Raw genomic sequence first — 20810 nt, forward strand, 5'->3', positions numbered from 1 at the left:
AATTATAATTTGAATCGAATGATTTTAATGAAACAATTCTAACGCACCATTTGTAGGACAAAAAGGCCTTAATGAAACATTATTTGAAGAATCGATTATACTTTGTTCAGATTGTAAAGAATTAAATATCGCCTGTCGTTTAGGTGAATCTTTTTTGAACGTAAAACCGCTAAAAAATCTCGGACCTTATTAATATTCTGCATTGTATCTTGCACTACAAGATTTAATGTGTGGGCACTGGGCAGTATAATGAACAAAAATTGCTCTAGGTTCAACGTCGATTATTCTTCTTTGTAAACCAGTAATATGTCCACTGACATTGGCTGCCCCGTCATAGCATTGTCCACGACATTTGGAAATATCAATGTCAAATTGTGATAAAACATTTATTACTAAATTAAATAACGTCTGTGCGTCAGTAAAAGGAGTTTAAAAAAATCCTAAGAAATGTTCTGATATATTGAAATTATAAATGTATAATATTAACGTATTAAATATTTATATGTTTTATTTATTTCAAGGGGTGCTCGAGCACCGCAGCACCCCAATAGTCGGCGCCCATGCTGAGAGAAATATTATTTCTGTATGAACATTTTTTAGAATAAGTTAATGAAAACATTGCGATAATCTATATATGGTGACAGTTGTGCATATGTATATAATATTTAAATGGAAATTATGTTGATACCCAGTGGCGTGAATGAGTAAAAAACTAGGGAGGGGGAGAAAAATAATAATTTATTTACCAAAATCATAAGTCCATATCATATTTGTTTGTTTTTTACATATTAAGTCAAAACTGATTTTATGGCTTTGAAAAAAATTGTAAGCAAGTGCCTCCCTGGCAACCTCCACACAAAAAATGTATACAACTATATTGATACTAATGATTTGTTCATTAAAATCAAGAGGTTTACAATCAACCACGTTTGTTTACAGTCCAAACATTTACACATACAAGTACAAAACTAGGTAGGTAGTACCAAGAGATTGGGTCAATTTAATTCGAACGATTCATCGTAATCATCCTATTATATAGTAAGAGATATGTATTTTTAAACTTAAAATAAATTTTCAATACAATATACTACCTACGTTGCAAAGCGAATGCTAAAAAAGAACTTGTAACTTGGAATAAATTAAAATGGTAACAATGCAAAAAAAAACTTCACCTGGAATATCTATACTTATCTGCGTATTCATTTGAATGATATAGAACATTTTATGGAATTAAAACTAGGGCGAAGGAGCCTTAGGAAATCAACATAATATGCAAAGTAAATCTATTCATAAAAACCACTATAAATACTATTGAAAAAAAAAAAGATTTGAAATTCCTTTTACCATACCTACGTTAATCATAATAGCAGTCAATATTACGGAGAAATAATACTAATATTTCATCAATTTACTCTCAGGAAACCCAAAAAAGCTCTGATAATAATAAAGACGGTTTAGTTTATTTAGAACTTTAGAAGGTATTTTTGTTTATTGGTTATCCTGTTGGTCAAGATGTATTAAAATTAAAGAATTGATAACTTTTCCATATAGAAACGTTATGTAAAATTTGATCTACCTAATTATTACGTTCTGATAAAATAAAAGTTGCTTGATTATTAATTATTAAAATAAGTATTATAAAGTAATAAAATAAAATTGATACGGTCAACATTCAAAAGTACGATTACTTAATCGTTATCATCATTATTATTTTATTTATTTTTTTTGAAGGGTTACATTTTAAAATTCAATTTTGATTTGGATGCAAAATACCAACACTGTACACAAGGAAAGGTATAATTGAGGTGCGACTAAGAATCAAACAGCGTGATACATTGTCGCAGCGAACCAATTTTCTCTCAATTTTTGTTAGACTTATTACTTATCAATTATTATTAATAACTTGACTAATCTTAGCATTTTATTTTGTAATTTACCTGTATGTGGCCGTGTGCCAGGCAGACGTTATTAGCGTGTTCACTAGAATGTCGACAGGTATGATGTCCACGCGGAGTTTCTGGTCGCACACGATGCTCCTGATTGTGCCCCGACCTATCTCCATCATGATGCCTGTGATGCCACTCATGTTGTCTACCCACCCTTCGAACGGTTCTCTCCAAGCAGCGGTCACTTTGAACATAGTTTAAAAACAGCACCGTAATTTTTGTTGCATAATACTGTTGCACTGTCGCAGTACCCTTTAAATCGGCGGTTTTTTTTAATGGTTTCGCTACCGGCAGACCACAGACGGTAGTTATATTGTTATTCCAAGAAAAATGTAAACTAAAAAATTGTAAGTAGATACATTGAAAATGTAAATACCATTTTGAAAGTATTTTACAAGTGATTCGAAATCATTGCCGTTATTGGTTATTGCGTAAATTATAAAAAACATATTATGTAGGCGCAAATAAATTATTATTAATGCTTATAGTGCGTTTTACCGCTAATACACTTATCATAATTGAAAAAGGATAATAATTTCAAGAAAATGACAAATCTGTTTTTGAATAATACATTTAGTACTTATTTTGCAATTTAAGGTACAAAAAAATCTTTTTTTCCTTATACTTAAACACAGCTGTCACTTTTTTGTTATACCTAGTTAGTATACTCTCATGCAAAATGGATAAGTCATAATGTTTATTTTTAAATTTAAATTGTGAAACTTGTGATTCATTCGACTACCTATAGATTAATAATAATATGTCCTAACTGGTGCAAATCCGCAAAACGAACGGCTGTTTTGTATTTAATAAACGCACCGTGGAATGTGAACGATGGCATTTCGTACCGACTAGGACATTATTATAATGCATAATATAAGCTATTCTCTGTAGGTGTGTTTTTTTAATAAGAAGCCTCGCTACTACCGTCATTTTTAGTTTAAAAGTTTCGACAAAATTAAAGTTAGTTTACATTGTCTGATTTTAATTTTGAACAAGAATTATTAAAAACTTGAAAATATGGATTTTATCAAATTGAAATTAAACTAAAAATTAAAAACGGAAAGAGTTTCAGTTTTGTACGATCTATAGAAATGTTCTTGCTAAACGCATACCTATATTTCTTTTCAGAATTAACAACGATAACTAATTTCAATTTTGTCAAAACGATAAGTGAGTCGCCGTAAAATTCGTACCGATAATGAATTTTATATTTTTAGCGAGTTAACACATGTGTATGTAGGTACGAGAGTGACTTTCATCGTTACCAACTCACACTAATAGTCATTTACGACTAACAAAAAATAAATCCACGACGTGGAGATTAGAAATTGCCTATTGTTGATCCTTAAATAATAGTGCTTAGCGTGGCCCTATAAAACTGCAAAGGTGATAACTACAACCTTAATCCTAATTTCTATAATTATAACAGTTTTCTAACGTGATCAAAAATTATGTTGGCGGTAATCTACACGGGACCAGTAGCGTAGCCAAAGGGTGTGTTGGGTATTTACCCCCCCACCCTCTTTACATTTTTTCCAATAATTAATGTATTATTTATATTATTTATAATATATGAAAACTGTAAACAACTTAAGTTTAAGGGGCCTCACTATGGCATTGATTTAAGGAGAATCATTTAGGCAAATTCTAATTTCGTCGTCGCTACCCGAGATCTATGTATTGGTCGTAAATGATTATTAGTGTGTGTGATGTCCCTGTGCGAGTCAATTGTAGCGGTACGGAGAACTGTTGCACGCTCACGCGTGTAAATGTCAGAATGTAATATTGTGATCATGAAAAAAATGTTTATTTTTCTCTCAAACATACGATTCTAATTCCAACAATGCGTCGCAACGATTACCTCGATGTGCATCCTGAAAAAATATTCTTTTTTTCCACAACATGTATGAGGGATCGATTGAGGCACATTTTTAAAATTGTATTTAATTAATTAAATATTTAAGTTGAAAATTCTGAATTTTTTTGAATTTTTTACAATTTTTATTGTAATTTAAATTAAATTACAATAAAATTAAAAATGTGGCTCGATTGTTCCCTTGTATATATTACGGAAAATCCGAATATTTTTTCAGAATGAAAATCGTCATAATTGTCGATAATTATCGTTGGAATTAGAAACAGTAGTTTTTGACAAAAAAAGACGTGGTAGTGAGGCCCCTTAATATAAACCTAAACCCCTCCCTCCCCTTTCATAATCCTGATTACACCACTGCACGGGACTACTGGAACGTTACAGGGATGTAGCTGGTCAAGGTCGTCTTTCAGTCTTTGAAGGTGATCAACCAGGTGGGTGAGTAGGTGGGTGATTGCCCACCAGCGTTCGGATTAGATAAATATTTTTTTATCTAGATAAAGATAAATACTTTTTTATCTAGATAAAAAAAAATTTACGATTATTTTTTAAATGGTTATTAATTTTGGTATATTTTAGTTGGGCACTAGGAACGTAATAATAATTATAATGATATAAATAAAAATAAAAATAATTACATTATTCATAAACCATAAACTTTGTTTGAGAATCTGTATAAATATTTAAAAATTTAGTACAATTTCGCGATTTTTATCAATAAAAAATGTACCTAGATGAATTTATTTAGATTAGTAAAAAAAATTATCTAAGATGAACGTTTAGATACCTTGTAACTATTTATCTAGATAAGATAAAAGATGAACAAATAATTATCTAGATAAGTCCGAACACTATTGCCCACCTAGAGGATTTTTTTTTTGTATAAATATAATTTTGGATGTATAGTAGTAGATAAATATTATAATTTATAACTAATTTTTATTTTCATAATTTTCAGTTTACCTACCTAGTTATTAATAATCATGAATAATTGACTGTATATGATTATTAAATTATTAGTAATAAATTAATTCATTAGTTAAACATTATTATGATTAAAAATTAAATCATATACAATTAAATGTGCCTAGGTACTTAAAAATATAGACTATTATAATATGTAAATTGTAGGTAGATAATAATTTGCAACTATCGTTGCAAATTATTATCATCACTCATCATACATTATTATTATTGGTAACTTTGGCGCAAATAAAAGGGGGAATCGAGTCCCTTTAAATGTCGGCCAAGTCTCCCCAATTCATTTGTCAGTACTTAGTACTAAGAATATATCATTTTTTAGAAAATTTTATGAGAGGGGAGGCTTTAGTCCTTTCAAAACAATTGGGCTATTGCGCCTATGATTGTACCTACTTATAAAATAATATTTAGTACAGTCAGCTCTCGGTAGCTTGAACCTTGATAATTCGAAATTCCCGATATTTCGAACAAATAAAATTCCCCTTCAAATAACTAACAATAACAAAATAAGATTTTGATAACTCGACATTTTTAGTAGGTAAGTAGAATTTTTTTTCTCCCGTGAACTTCGAGTTACCAAGAGTCGAATGTATTAACTATTTTTAAAGGTTTAAAATTCGCTCCTTCCCCTGTCAATCAAAGGGGGCCACTGACACAGCTAGATACTTATATAAAACAATGCATAACATATATCGGACATCACGCATGATCCATTTATTCATACCTATGCTGGGCCTGACGATTGCCGCTGGTATGTCGTCCGCTTGTTCGGCGACCACCCATTCGGCCATGGCTTTGGTCATGGTATACGTGTTTGGGTGGTTACCCTGCATCCGCCGACCCATCTCCCGCAGGTCGTCCTCGGACATCTTCTGGCAGCAGTTTATCACGAATCCGGGATCGGCAGGTGGCTTGTATACTGACTCTTGGATTGTCATCTTGTCTGCGTTCGAGTACGCCGTCGACACGTGAATCATAGCCTGCGATGACAATAATTGTATTATAAGTATTAATTACTATGTAGATATTATAATATTAATATCGTTACTAAAAAAAATATTATAACATAAATCAATTGTCATTATTCTATTAGGTAGTTTTCGTATATAGTCGGTACCTTTGTTACGATATTTAAATTTTTTGAGCAAGTTATGAGTATGTATAACTATAACTTATAAGATATTATTTTTTAAAAATTGTCAAAACTCGCTCTAAAAATAAATATCGTAGAAAAAAAACCATAAGAAAACCAGGTCACCAGGGTAATAATTTTATTAGGTAGGTACCGTCAAATTTGATAATAGGATAATATTCACTCTATTATTAAAACTTACTACACAGAATTGGAACTGCAAAATGCTGAACACAATTGTTCAATCTCATACGTTTGTAAGTCAGAGAAAATACTAGTCTTAATTATAGGTAATTTAAAATAAATTTGTGAATATGACAAAGATGAGCATTTTATTCGAAAAAATAATAGTTGTTGAGACCGTTTTACAGTCCACACAGCAATGTCGTCTATATATACACATAATGTGGTATTTATACATAACATCAGAATTCTGAGCCTTGTGAAATCCGCGTAAGAGTTACTCATCAAAATATGAAGTAAATGTTGTTACTCTCACATTGTCAATATTAGGTGAGAATATTGTCAGTATAATTGTTAGGTTAGGGAAGGTTAGTCCACCACTCAACGACTCGCTTACTGTCACTGTGTTCCAAGCTTAAAAAAATGCGATCGATTGTCACTATTATGATTAGTCGAATAATACTTTAGCATTAGCAGCAATCATCAAGACTGCATTTCATTTTCAAATGTACAAAAACAAAATATGACATCGTTCAATTTCGCACACGTTTATAACACGACCGCACGCGCTTTATTCCCGAAACACGCGATCCAAAAACCTTTTAAATGACAGCAATATCAATTCAACATTTCTTGTTTTATTGATTTTTGCTGTTAATATTTAATATATTATTATCGTGCGTAATACTCAATAGTAAGTTTACTACTCACACCTTTCCCACGGTATATTTAACGATATAATAAATTGTACTTAATATGGTAAACGCTTATTACGGTATATATGGTTCACCCCAGTGGCGTATTTATTATGGAATTGGCGGTGGAGGGTGACTCCACTACCAGAAATCATATAATATTCCTACAATAAATTCTGTAATTTATTTAGGAAAAAAAATACTAAAATATTCATGTTATTGAAACGTAATTGGGACGAATTGCTCAGAAAAATAAAATAAAAAAACTAATATTTTAATACTTTTGTGTCCATTTATTTATACTTTATATTAATTTATTTAATACCAATTGATAAAAATTTAAAGTAGAAAATATCAAACAATAGACATCTAATTGCATAACCGAATGGATTTCGTGTCTTTCGAGTTAGGTATAAATATTTTCATGAGCTCGTGTGGGTGGCAAGTAATGGGACGCTTAAATCATTTATAAAGTCTACGCTCAATATATTATATTAAATATATTAATAGAAATCATTAGATAGTGTGAAAGAAAAATATTTGAAAATTGTATGCAGTACGGGTGTCCTTCAAATATGAGGAGAAAAGCAGCCAAAGGTGTAACTTGTATAAGCACGAAAAGTAAAACGTTTTAAGTAGGTAGGTATATAATAATATGATCCATGATAATATAAGGTATTATAATATTATATTACACATCTGTTAAAAAATAATAAAACGGAGCATGGGCGTCCGTATTCATTTTTCAAGGGGAGGATACTTTACAAAATAAATGGCCATTTTTTTTTTTTTATAAAAAAAGTTATTTACTTTAATAAAGTATTATATTATAATATCATATTATATAGGTCTAAAATGTACAGTTTATATATTATTATTACATTACATCAACACATTATTATGTTAATATCAATGTTTGGGCCAACAGAAATAAGACCCCCCCCCTCGGTTTAATCAAGGACGTAGCCAAAGGGGGCATTGCGCCCCCCCAGCCATACCTAACAAATATATTAATGTTTAACGAAATTTTAAATTGGGGTAAAAGTAAAAGAAAATACACTTGGTTGCCCACCCCCTCCCCACTACACCTCGCTCCCCGATGAAATTTATCGCTACGCCCATGTGGATAACTGCTCCATCTCGCCACCTCTTGGGACGCCCGTGATACGGAAAACGATAGTGGCACGAAGTTTTTCGTAGCAGGTAGGTACTACAAATTTTTCCTCTAGAGTTCGATTGTACGCCTTTGTACGCTTTATAGGTCAGTAGAAAACCGATCCATACGAGTGGAAACGGAACCGTTCGTTGCATAAATGCTGTAGGCAGGTAGGTATTAATAATTCGTGATAATAATATTGAATATTAATACAATAATCGACAAAGCTGTAATAGTGACATAGTGTTATGATAAAATAATCAAGATCATCATGTGGATTTTACAAATATTTTAAGAAATTATGCTGGAGGTAGACTTGAAATCATAAACGAACGATTGTCACTAATATACAATTATAATACCTATTACAAAAGTAAAAAAGTTCCTTGTCTTCAATATTTGGCATTAACCAGTCAAGTTTATTTCAATGGATATTATATAAACGTCATGCATACTATATACCTATTAAGTTTTTTTTTGTTATTTTGTTATTTTATTTCTCCTGCGTTGGCTCGAAACGATCTTAAGATTTTTTAAATTGTCCCGAATTTTAGTCAAAATGTTTACTACCAAAGAAATATTTTTTTGTTTATCTCCTAACTTCTTAATATGAAAATTACATTATTTTACGCCCACTGATTTTTAATTTAGATAAATATCATAATCTGCTTTTTCCTGACTAAAGGTTTAGAACCGATGCATTGTCTGGAGATTCCGTGCAAGAGACAACGTTTTCTATTCGTTTTCAGTTAATTTTCGACATTAATTCGTAGTCGACGGATGAAAAAAAAATTAGCTCCAAAGTCCTCTGCTGAGTACGTACCTTTAACTTTGGCATCGACCGGCACAGGTCGACGACGCGTCGCGTGCCCAACGTGTTGAGTGTGACAGCGGTGCGAAGGGTTTCGTTGAACTTGACGGTGGCCGCCGAGTGGAAGACGATTGTCACGTCGGAACACAGCCTTTGCCTGTCCTCAGCACTCAGACCTAAATCGGGGTCGGACACGTCACCGTTGATGCACACCACTTTCTCAAACGCTTTTCCCGTAACGTCTGCGGACCGAATGCGATCGAACACCTGCAGAGCAAGAAAAACCACACATCCCGTAAATACAATAGTATATGATATTAAGTAGGTGGGTATCTATAAATTATCTTAGAATTTAAAATGAATTAAATTTTCTAAAATATTGACTCGCATACTTTAAAAAAAACTAATATGATTGTTAAACTATCTCAAGTAGTTTCTAAGTACTTTGAAGTGCTTGTAACAATATATTTTTCGTGGTCACTAAACGGTTTTTACTCGAAAAGTTATAAATAATAAATATTATAAATCACTTAAATTCTTTATTATTCATTAGTCATTATACTATATTAATTTGTATTAAAATGCAATTTGCATAATAACGTCGCGGGCTAGGAATTGAATTATTGATAGATATAAATATTAAATATTGTATCCTCAATGTATTATGGGCTTGGAAAATGACTTACATTAATTTTTTTTAATAAATGTAACTGCGTAGGTAGTCATCTGATAATACTGAGCATTAAAAGTTTAACGGTTGGATGTATAAGTTATAAAAACTACAGTTTACGCCTACTATACAGGATGCACTGATAAATAAAGACCTGACAAATAAAAATGAAAAGTAGATACAAGTTAAATCTATGAAAAAATTATGAAAACTATACGGTTAATAAATACTTTAAGAATTATTTATGTTTAAAAGAATAATTTAAAAAGTTATTAAGTTTCAAATTAATTTGCTCCAAAAAAATATTGATATTTAAAAAGATTGTAAAAATAAACTCCATAACTAAAATAAACGTATTAGCAGTCAACATTTTTCAAAAATACATTTACAAATTAAATATTTTAAATTTTTCCAAAAAAATTTAATACAATTTAAAATTGTTGTTTCTTTTGTATATTAAAAAATAAAAAAAAATTTACTATAATTGTAGCGTAAGTCTCTATAGTCTATACATAATTTTACACGAATAATTTTTTTTATAGAACAAAGGTTATTTTCTTAGTCCAGTCATTCAATTAAATGTACGCAGCACAAATATATTTTATATTTTACATTTTTAAATACCTATTATATAAGTATTACATCCACCACTTGCGCTTATTGTTGCATTATCCTTTGGGAATTGCGTATACATTTATATATTATATTCAATAAAAAAAAAAAATAATAAAATTATGTGATAAATAAAATTTAATCACAATAAAATAGTTTTAAACGTCTCTTATAAATGTCTCTTATGGCACAATATTACGGAGACATGGCTGCCCACCCAGCACCCTGAGTATAGCGAACCAGGAATTTAGTACCCACGTCCGAAGAGTAAGTATATGATTTTCCACATAATTTTCAACTTGTAACGATATTTAATATTTATAATGTATTATGATCACAATATGTTTTGAATTTTGTCTAAAGTAGTTGGTCATGCGTAGGTACAGTTTTGCGTGCTGCGTGCCAGCGTTATTTTATGTTTCGAAGATGCCTTTACGAACATTACAAACTTTACTTAAAACTTTCCGCAAACGTGCGTCTGACACCGATCATCAATATTTATACAATGAACATTAAACATACTTGAGACACGTGGTCCCAAGACAACATGATGTGGTAATATTCTATGCCAACATTTTGAAAACAAAATGAAAAAAAGCCTATATTGTACGTTCTACCAAATCGCGTGGTTGTTTAATTCCTGCTAAATATCTAATAGGGTCGTACACATAATATTTAGTGATGCAGAACAATGTTGGTATCGATGTAATTAAGTAGGTACATATCGATGGATGATGATATCAAAGGTGAAGATATCAAAGATATAGGGTCCTGCATTATAGTTTAAATTTTGATAACAAATATACATTTAATGATTTAATCAGATATCGCCAACAATATATAGCAAATATAATTTATGTTTTATTATTTTATTTTCACGTATTTTATTTTATTTATTATTGTATTTTTTTATGTTGCTGGTATATTATTAAATAATGAAATAGTAAAAACTTTTTATTATGCGTTTACCTATACAAAACCTTCAATAAGCTTATTTCCAATAATACGATATTGGTATTCGATATCGATATAAATGTATGTAACTATGTCGTTACAAAACAAATACCGTACTGCATCACTAATAAGATACAACACAATTGATTATCATAGCTAGCCATTTCACCTCAGCCGTCTATTATTATAGAGCTACATAATAATATATAGTATTCGTCCTTGACTTGCATCTAATGGGCATTTTACACCCTCTGCCCACCATTTAATAATAATACGTCGGGAGTCTGGAAAATACCAAAATGACGCCACTGCTATTTGGGACTTAAACTAATATACATTATATACACAATAACAGTGATGCGATCGGATTACGTGCACTCGCGTCCTATTAAGCCACAATATAATATATAGTCGGTTCCCCCACCCACACTTCCATTTTTCAGTGGAAAGTTATGAGTCTGAAAAACTGCAACTGTCTATATTATATTAACTGACATCTATTGTGTTTCAGTGTTTATAGAAAACAATAAAACATGCAGCGGTTTACCCTGGGCATGGAGGTTAAAAGGGCCATTTTGGCGGTGTTTTTGATCGTCTAGCCTTTATTGTTGATTTAATAAATTTTTTTCAGTGTTGAATAAAATTCAGTACTATTTAAACTTAACTGCAATTTAACACCATCGTAGAGTGTAGACAGCCACGTGTCGCTTTTTGGTGCTGGGCAGTGGCGTGTCGAAGGTATTATTTTGGAGCAATTGTTGGTTGGTAGGTGGTCCACCTACCACAAAATACACCACCTAGGTATATCGTAGAAATATCATATCTGACTATACAAATCGTTACAGATGTACGTATATTTTGTAAATTTTTAATTTAAACTTTTTTGCTGAGTTGGAAATTCCGTCATAAGCATCAAGGTGGTGGATGAGTGGGTACCTTAATTCGCCAAAAATGAGTTCAACACGCTACTGTGGCTGGGTGACGATATAGAACTTAATACTATATAGTGTAGGTATTAACAACATAGCCTAGTATAATCTCGTAGACGTTGCTGAAGTTGTGGTTATGGTGGTCAAAACCAAAACCTTCGGTATCTACCACGAAAGAAAACAAGCAATGGTGTCGACCCCGCGGTGGTTGATTGGCCAATCGGGGTGTGTTCTCAGAAATTTTTTTGTGTAGGAAATGAGTTTTATAATCATAAACATAAAATAGGGCACCTATATAGTACACCAGCTGTGCTACACGAATGAGGTTATCATGGGTACAGCTATTATAAACCGTCCGATAAACTGCAACTGTAACCTATCCTCATATCTGCAGATGTTCTGATTATACCTACTTACAGACCTCGTTAGCTTCCACAAATAATAAATACCTATATGGATTGTGGGTACAGATGTTATAGTATACATGGATAGTAAACAATAGATAATATTGACATAAAGAATTCGAAAATGTCTGATTAGGTACCATATCTGCAGGTTGGAAGTGTCGTATATAATTATTATTATTATTTATTTATTTTCAATGTATAAAACGTACCTTGGCTACTGTCGCAGGGTTAAAATGTTTTATTTTTTATTTAAAACAGATCGTACGTCTTATAATACGAGCATACATAATGTATCCTGAAAAATCACCAAATTAATATTGGCCCAGATCTCTGTATCAGAGCACGACAACGCGCAAAAATAGTTATCCAGAATTCACATCGATTTATAGCGTCTATACTATATCAGATATTTCCTATAGTCCCCCTGCGTAGGTGTTATTTCAATGCAATAGAACTGTTCACCGATAAAAAATTAAATTTTTAATATATAATATAATAATTATTATACTAGGTCAACCCGATAATAACGGAAATTTAATTTGGCCGGTATTTACGGCACGCGCGTATAATTATAACGGACACGAGAAAGTCTAAATGAGAGTACCCTCTAAGTACGTGTACTTAATAGATAAAATATATTATATATTTGTACAGTGTCGGCGGCCAATGGTAAAACTATATTTTATAGTTTGTACCTAATTCACAGTAGGTACTTATGTGAAATAATGCAACAGTTTTCGTTGTCCGGTCTCAAATTGCAATAACGGCAATGGTACTGAAATAATAACTATAATATTATGATAATATATTAAAACAATAAAGAAACGGCCACTGAATAAAAATAATATTATGATATAATATGTAGTGTTGTCGAAGTGATTTTGCTGAGGTGTAAGTACAATTTTAGAGATTTATCGTAGAGAATTTTTAATGATTTTATTTTTAAATGACATAATAAATGTTATGTAAAATTTGTAATGTAAAATTTGTAATGTAGGTACTTTATACCTACGTTTGGTAGTGTACTAGGTATGGGTATATAGGTACCGTGTGCCGTGTGATAAGTACTAATTAAATATTAATATTGAAAGTTCACGTGCGTAATGTGTTGAAAGTCAAAACGTACCTACGTTATACTGCATATCTGCTATAGCTAATGCAGATATGCTGTCCCGTAACGCGCAACAACGAGTGCCAATTTTTTTTTTATGGACATGTTGATTCATGATAAAAATGTATAATCTGTTAGAGCAACGTAATTTATTAATAAACAATTTTTTTCAATCGATTATTAAAAGTATTCTATGATCAATGACAGTTATAACACATTCTTGATGTTTTGTTGTTATAGAACAATAATGGCCTGTTTGTTGGTTATAAATTTTAATAATATTAAATTCATATATTGTATATTATATTATTTCTTTATTGGACAAGTATAGTGTCTCTAATATTATAGGAAACAGAAATATTTATTTAACTTTGATAGAGGGGTGTGGTTATGTGAATTTACTTTTTTATTAATAATCTAAGATCTTGCTATATAATTCGGTTAACCGTCCGCTTAAGAGGACGCTACACGGCCATTTGCTGTCTCTGTCTTACAAATGCGTAAAATAGAAAATTTACGCTCAGATCATTTAAATCCGTTAGTTTAAAAATTAGAATGAATCGACCTAAAACTTGATGGTATAAGAGCATGTGTGTTTGTATGAGGGGTTTTTATGATAGTTGAAATTTTTAGCAAGATATGCGTATATAATAGAGCGTAAATTAAAAATGCTCATAGCTCACTTCAAAACTGAAACTGTACTATCGTAAAAAACCACATGCAAACACAGATACTGTTCTTATTATCAAGTTTTATAATAAGTCGATTCACTCTAGTTTATAGTTTATAATTGAGTTCAACGTGATCTGTTGAGCGTAAATGTACTATGTTACGTACTTGTTAGACGGAGACAACAATTAATATCTGTATAGCGCCCTTTAAATGCTATTTCGATGGTACCTTTTCCGATGCGAGTGTAATTCCGAGGTTTTAGAAAATAAACTTATGTATACAGTACCTATAGGTAATGAATTGATATTTATCAATAGCAAAGATGCCAAAAATTGTATGCTAAGTTTGTATACGTATAATGACCTGCAGACACCAATTTTTACTGAAAAGATGTTTTAAATTATAATATTCCTAAAACATTATAACTTGTGCTTACATATTTTTTTCGTTACCAGAACTATAATAATTATTGAACTGATTAGATTAAAAGCCATCATTATATTACGAATTCAAAATTGTAATAGATTTTCATACGTAATGTATGACAATTTAAATTCCCTGCGGTTATTTATTTTTGAATTCCAACAAGAAAATAAAATTATTTTGTCGAAAAGTTGTGTAAACATTTCCATTTTCCCATAGGTAAGTAGGTTAGGTTAATTTGTTTTTCGTTTTTCTCAATTATTTTGAAAAAATTAAAAGTACTGAGAATTCTTTTTAACCCCCTAGAGTAGATAGGTACTAACTGAATCCAAGTTTCAATACCAGACATCTCCCTCAAATATTTGAAGGTTTTTACTTTTTAGTCTTCATATAAAAGTGGAGTCAGACACACACACAAAAAAAAAAAAAAATCAAGTGTTATAACTAATAAGTTGTTATACACTTAAGTAACTCGTATAACTCGCATTAAAATTAAAACATTAATAAAATCCAATGAAGAGCCCTATACCTAGATAATATCCCTTACCGGATTTTCCAACAGCTCCTGGAAACGGCACTCTATGTCCTTGCCCCGTTTGGGCCTGATCAGCAGGTAAATGTTCTTCAATCCGGGACACGACCTGAGCAGCTTCTCGATCAAAGCCTTGCCCACGAACCCCGTGCCGCCGGTGACGAACACCGACGCGCCGTCATAAAAGTCCACCACTTGCCCGTCAGCGGGGGGCGCGTTCCAGTCCTGGCAACCCAGGTCGTTGTTGTTGTCGGCCATCTTATCGTAATAGAATGCACCGAGATGATGAATATTCAACGAGATTTACGTCTAGGATCACTGCAGACGTCCCGCCTTGATCTTGTGTATCAGTAGCTGTACAGACCCTGTTCGGTGACCGCCGCTGCTAAACCCGGACAACCGCTGAACGACCGGACATCGTGTGCCGATATTCGTGTGTATGTGACGCTGCAACGATAGAAATTCGGCAAATTAATTTAAAAGTAGCAACGACTATACGTACGGCTATTTATCAAATATTCCTACGGCGAACGGAAATGGAATGGAATATACGCGAGGATGGTGTAGGTGGGGTGATGGCAAAAGGAGACGTTGTACATTATAACCACGGTCTAAGATACCACGGACTAGAGCGGCGTCGTCATCACAAGGCGGGTAGAATGGAATGGTTGGCAAATGTCCTCTTCCCCTTCTACCATACTTTACTATTTAAGTGTATCTCGTGTAATTAGAAATACTGAACAATCAACGCGCGCCAGGCGGTGGTGGTTTAACTTTTATAAACTAATTTTTTTAATTACACAGCTCTACGAAGATTATAGTTTTGCGAAAATATGTGAAACTGTTTAATACTTCATTTATATATTTTAACATTTGTAAACTATTGTATAAAGCTAATTTAAACTATCCATACATATTTTGTTAGACCTTTTTTTGTTTTGTTTTGTTTTGAGGTTGAGCAGGAATACTATACTGATTACTATAATCATATTATTCGAACACGCTCCTTAATTACGTAGGTATATATAAGTGTTTTTAGTAAAATATTATAACTGAATTAAATGTTGTCTGATTTAAATTATTAAATTATGTATTTACACTTATTAGACTAATTTTCTTTGCAAGCAAATATTATATAATTTGTAAAGAAAAACATAATATGCTGTATACAGCATTATATAATAATATTTTAAAAGTATTATAATATAGGTAGGTACACATATTATTAAAAATATTCATTGAATTATTGAGTGATTGCGTTTTTCAATCGATCTCTTCGTGTAAGCTCCTTTCACGGCCACTAATATTTGGAATCGTGGGAACTGTGCTTACTACTTAGCAGTAAGTGCCGATTTAATGCGCCACGAGTAGTTTACAACTGACGCTTGATTTTACGTCTATATAGGTATAAATGTATATAGTACGTCTATTTCGCACACCGAATTGTCAACTAGGTAATCGTAACATTATGGCAATTTTCGATTTTTTTTTGTCTCTTTATTTTCGAACATTTGAAAATTATAACATTTACTATACAATGATTGTATAATAATATAACATAATATTATAATTAGGGCTGGGATTTTAATGCCCTCAAAAACCCCGAAAAATGTCCTAAAAAAAATGCTTTTATGACCTAAAAACTCTAAATAATGCCCTAAAAAACCCAGAAAAATGACCTAAAAAAAGAGTAATAAATCTACAAATTTTATATTTTTAATAATTTTAGTATAAATTACAATAAAAAGTTTTAAAAAATACATTATGAAAATCTATTAAACTGTAAATACATAGTTTTAGTATGAATCTAAAAAAAAAGTTGTACACAAAGTTGGATAGACTTAATCTCATAGACGTGGATTTCGTTCAATCTGAAAAAAAAATATTTTTATAAATTATTTAATACGGTTAGATCGTATATTTATTTACCTGTACATTCTGAACTGTTACACTGAACCACGAGAGCTTGTTTCAGATTTTCAAATAAAAATGATCTTCTGTTGTCTGCCAGTAAGTTCTTGTAGATTGAAAAACTCCTTTCAACATCTACTGAAGTGATTGGTGAATATTTGAAGAAGGCTAAATCATTCGCTGTAAGATCATCCGGAATTTCATTTGTTGTGCCTTGACCATTCAAAATATCAGATATATCGGAAATGATTTTAAATCCTTTGTTTTTATTTAAAGTAGTAGTAAGTTTTTGGTATATGATTTTTCCGATTTGATTTGGTGCTTTTTGAATTTCAGCTTTTATTTTTTGAATAATGTTAATGGAATCAATCAAAGGTACTCCGGAAGTTTCTAATTGAGTTATAGATGTTGCTAATGTGCTAAAATTTGCCTTTATATATATTAAGTTATGTTTCAAATTTACATTAGAAAATAAATTCTGAGCTTTAGAAACTGCAACTGCGTCTTCTCCGTCTAATTGATTAATAATTTCTTTAATCAGTTCAAAATGGTCACAATAGTATATAGAAGCATTATGCCAAGTGCCCCAACGTGTTAATACAGGCCGAGGAGGTAGTGGAATATCTGGTGCCATTGTTTTAAATATTTGGATTCGCGACGGTGCTTTCAAAAATACTTTTTTAACGTTATTTATCAATTCGTCAACGTTTGGAAAATGTATTCTTATTTCTTCGGCAACTCTATGTAAGGCGTGTGCCAAGCATGTAACATGTATCATTTTCGAATAATAAGTTTGAATCGATGTGGCTGCTTTTACCATGTAGGTACGGAGCAGCGTCACTTAAAAATAAAAGGACATTATCGTGTATTATTCCTTGTGGCCATAATATTGATAAAGACTTATCCAAAACTTTGGCAATTGTACTGTGATTGGTTTTTTCTAATACTTCTGAATTTAATAAAAACATTTTACCTATGTTACCTACTTCTAATGTACCTATTATAACATTGGCAACATAACGACCATTGGCGTCCGTCGTTTCATCGATAGAAACCCATAATTTTTTATTTTCTACGTATGACCTAATCATCTGTATAGTTTCATCGTAACATATACTGACGTAATTTTTTCGTAATGTGGAGCGATCAGGCGTTTGTTTATTGGTATATTTTTCCAAAAATTTAGAAAACGCAGGATTTTCGAGTTTATTTAACGGATTATTACATGACAAAAATGTACGAGTTAAATCTAAAAAATATTCCGACCTGTTTGGTACGTCTGTAAAAAAACTTTGTGTATTATTTTTTTCGTTTTGTAATTTACTCCGTTCTAATCCATTGATATGTTTATCTCTTGACAAATGTTGTTATACGGCAAATCGTTTTTCAGCAGTAACTTTCACGTTGCATATTTTACAGAATAACACCGTTCCGTCGGTAGAAAAAATATTATGTCCAAATTCTTGTACGCAGTCGACTCGCTGTCGAACATTTTACTTTTGGCATTTTTATATTAAATTATAAATAAATTAAAAATTATATAACTAGAGTAATAAAACGGTGTTAACGACGACAAAACTCGTACTGAACGTCGAACGATAATGTCATCGGACGTCGATTTTACCGATTTAAGATTATTTAACAGGAAATGCGGGTAGAGGTTACTCAAACCTTGTCCGATAATATAATACGAATTAGGAGTACCTACTTATAATCTGTTATATTTATTTAAAAACCATGTTGGTGTAAAAATCTTAAAATCTTAAAATAAAATTTCAAATTTATACCTTGGTTTCCAAAAACTCAAAAAATGCTCCAAAAACTCTAAAATGCCCTAAAAAATTAAGAAAATGACCTAAAAACTAAAAAATGCCAAAAAATGCAAAATAAACTTTCTTATTCCCATTCAAATGTACATAAAACAAATTTGTGACAAAACGAGCATTGCACAGTAAGCTTTGGAAAACAATGCAAAGTGCATCGAAATCCCAGCCCTACTTATAATAAATGTTATCTTCTTAGAGGTCGGTTACAATTTATAAAAAAAAAAAACTATTTCATCTCAAGTATAATGTAAGGCGGTAGGTGCAGGCGTACAGCGTACAGACGTCAAGCAAGTGAATATACAGAAAAGATTATATATTTATAAAGTCGATGCGGTTAGATTCTCCCACCAATCATGTCAGCACTTATGTGCTCGTGCGTGTGCGTTTAATTATTAAATAAATTATTGGAATTATTCGCATCATCCTGAACATATACAATCATGAGCCCACCTTATAACTGTCACAGCCGTAATAGCTATAGAAGCAGCCGACGGGGTAATTTAACATTCGAATAAAGAATTTAAGATGAGTGCGTATACGTCAGCATCCTGTCAACGTAAACCTTCCTAAGTCGGTTATTATCACCCTACATCCTCTCCAGTCTCGTCGCACAGTACACACACACAAACACACACACACACACACACACACACACACACACACACACATTCACACTCTTGTATTGAGATACGAATATGGAATACACTGTAGTTATAGGTAAGTACATCTTACATTTAATATAAATTATTATAATATTGACGATAAGACAATAATAAATAGTGTAGAATTTGTTGTTATGCGATATTGAACGGGTTTAGATTATCTATAATCGTCGTCATCTTCAGTCATATAAAGTAAGACGAAAGTTTATACCATCCACTTGTATTGGTATAATAGTATACTTAGTTGAATTGTTAAATAATATAATACCTATTATCTCGGATATGTCATCGTGCAAGAGCGATGTGGAGGATTGCCGTCGTACATTCTTCGTTATATCCGCACTATAGGTAGGTACAGCAATTCTGTTGGCCAACAGAAGTAATGATTGCTGTCGAGACTCGAGCTTATTGACTTTTTCAAGCTCTTCTAATGGAATTTAAAATGTCAACAAAATAATAACCTAATAGGTATTAGGTATACACATATATATAGTATAGGTATTTTAATAAAATAGTGTAGGTATATAGAAGGTAAAAGTATACATCGTCCGCTCTTGCAGTATATTGTTAAATCTGTTATAATCATCTCGTAACCCCGTTATTGTGCATGAAAGTATGATGGGTGATGTGGAAGATTGCTTCCATACACAGCTCTTCGTTATATCCACACAGCTGATGGCTAAAAGCAGTGGCATAACCATGTATAAACATCCCCATCCATGTATATACTATCCGTATACCTAACCTAACCTACCATGCGATTAAGATTTCTACAAAATATATTGCAGTATATATAGTTCAGAGTTCTATACTTCTATTTCATATTTTTAATTATTAAGATTAAGATTGATGAGCCTCCCACATGTCATATTAAATATAAAATCAAAACATCCTCCTAAAAAAATTCTTGGCTACGCGCCTGACTAATAATCTAGTAATGTATTACCTATACAACTGCAGACGAGCTTATTGATTCTTCCGAGCTTCTCTATAATCGTATTTAAAATTTCAATGAAAAAAAAAACCACGAGAATGTGATATACTGCGTTATTCTGGATGTACAGTACACTTATTGTTAACAATTGAGAATAATAATATACGCACTATACTCGTATGGTCAACTCCCTCGTTTATTTCATCGTCACTGCACCGTGAAGAATGCTGATAATGGTATATATTATATTTTTATGATGTGCCACTTCTGCAGTCTATTATTATACTTATTGTGTTACCTCATCATCAAAATAATGTGCGGGGGGTGGATTGGCCGAGCGGACTAAGTCGTCGGTTAATACCTCAGCCATGGACGGCATTTTTCTTC

At 31.7% G+C, this 20810-nt stretch overlaps 1 protein-coding gene across 1 annotated transcript in view; it reads right to left on the bottom strand.

Annotated features, from left to right (window-relative positions):
* The window catches only part of LOC100162989 (putative fatty acyl-CoA reductase CG5065), a gene marked incomplete in the record, with an annotated part of 56835 nt that overhangs the window by 7271 nt on the left and 28754 nt on the right, over positions 1-20810 (bottom strand). Inside the window, 4 exon segments of the mRNA XM_029485890.1 lie at positions 1938-2130; positions 5528-5783; positions 8793-9047; positions 15106-15537. Of these exon segments, the coding sequence (XP_029341750.1) occupies positions 1938-2130; positions 5528-5783; positions 8793-9047; positions 15106-15348 (947 nt within the window).

This window comes from Acyrthosiphon pisum, chromosome X, assembly GCF_005508785.2.
Source record: "Acyrthosiphon pisum isolate AL4f chromosome X, pea_aphid_22Mar2018_4r6ur, whole genome shotgun sequence".
Taxonomy (NCBI): Eukaryota; Metazoa; Arthropoda; class Insecta; order Hemiptera; family Aphididae; genus Acyrthosiphon; species Acyrthosiphon pisum.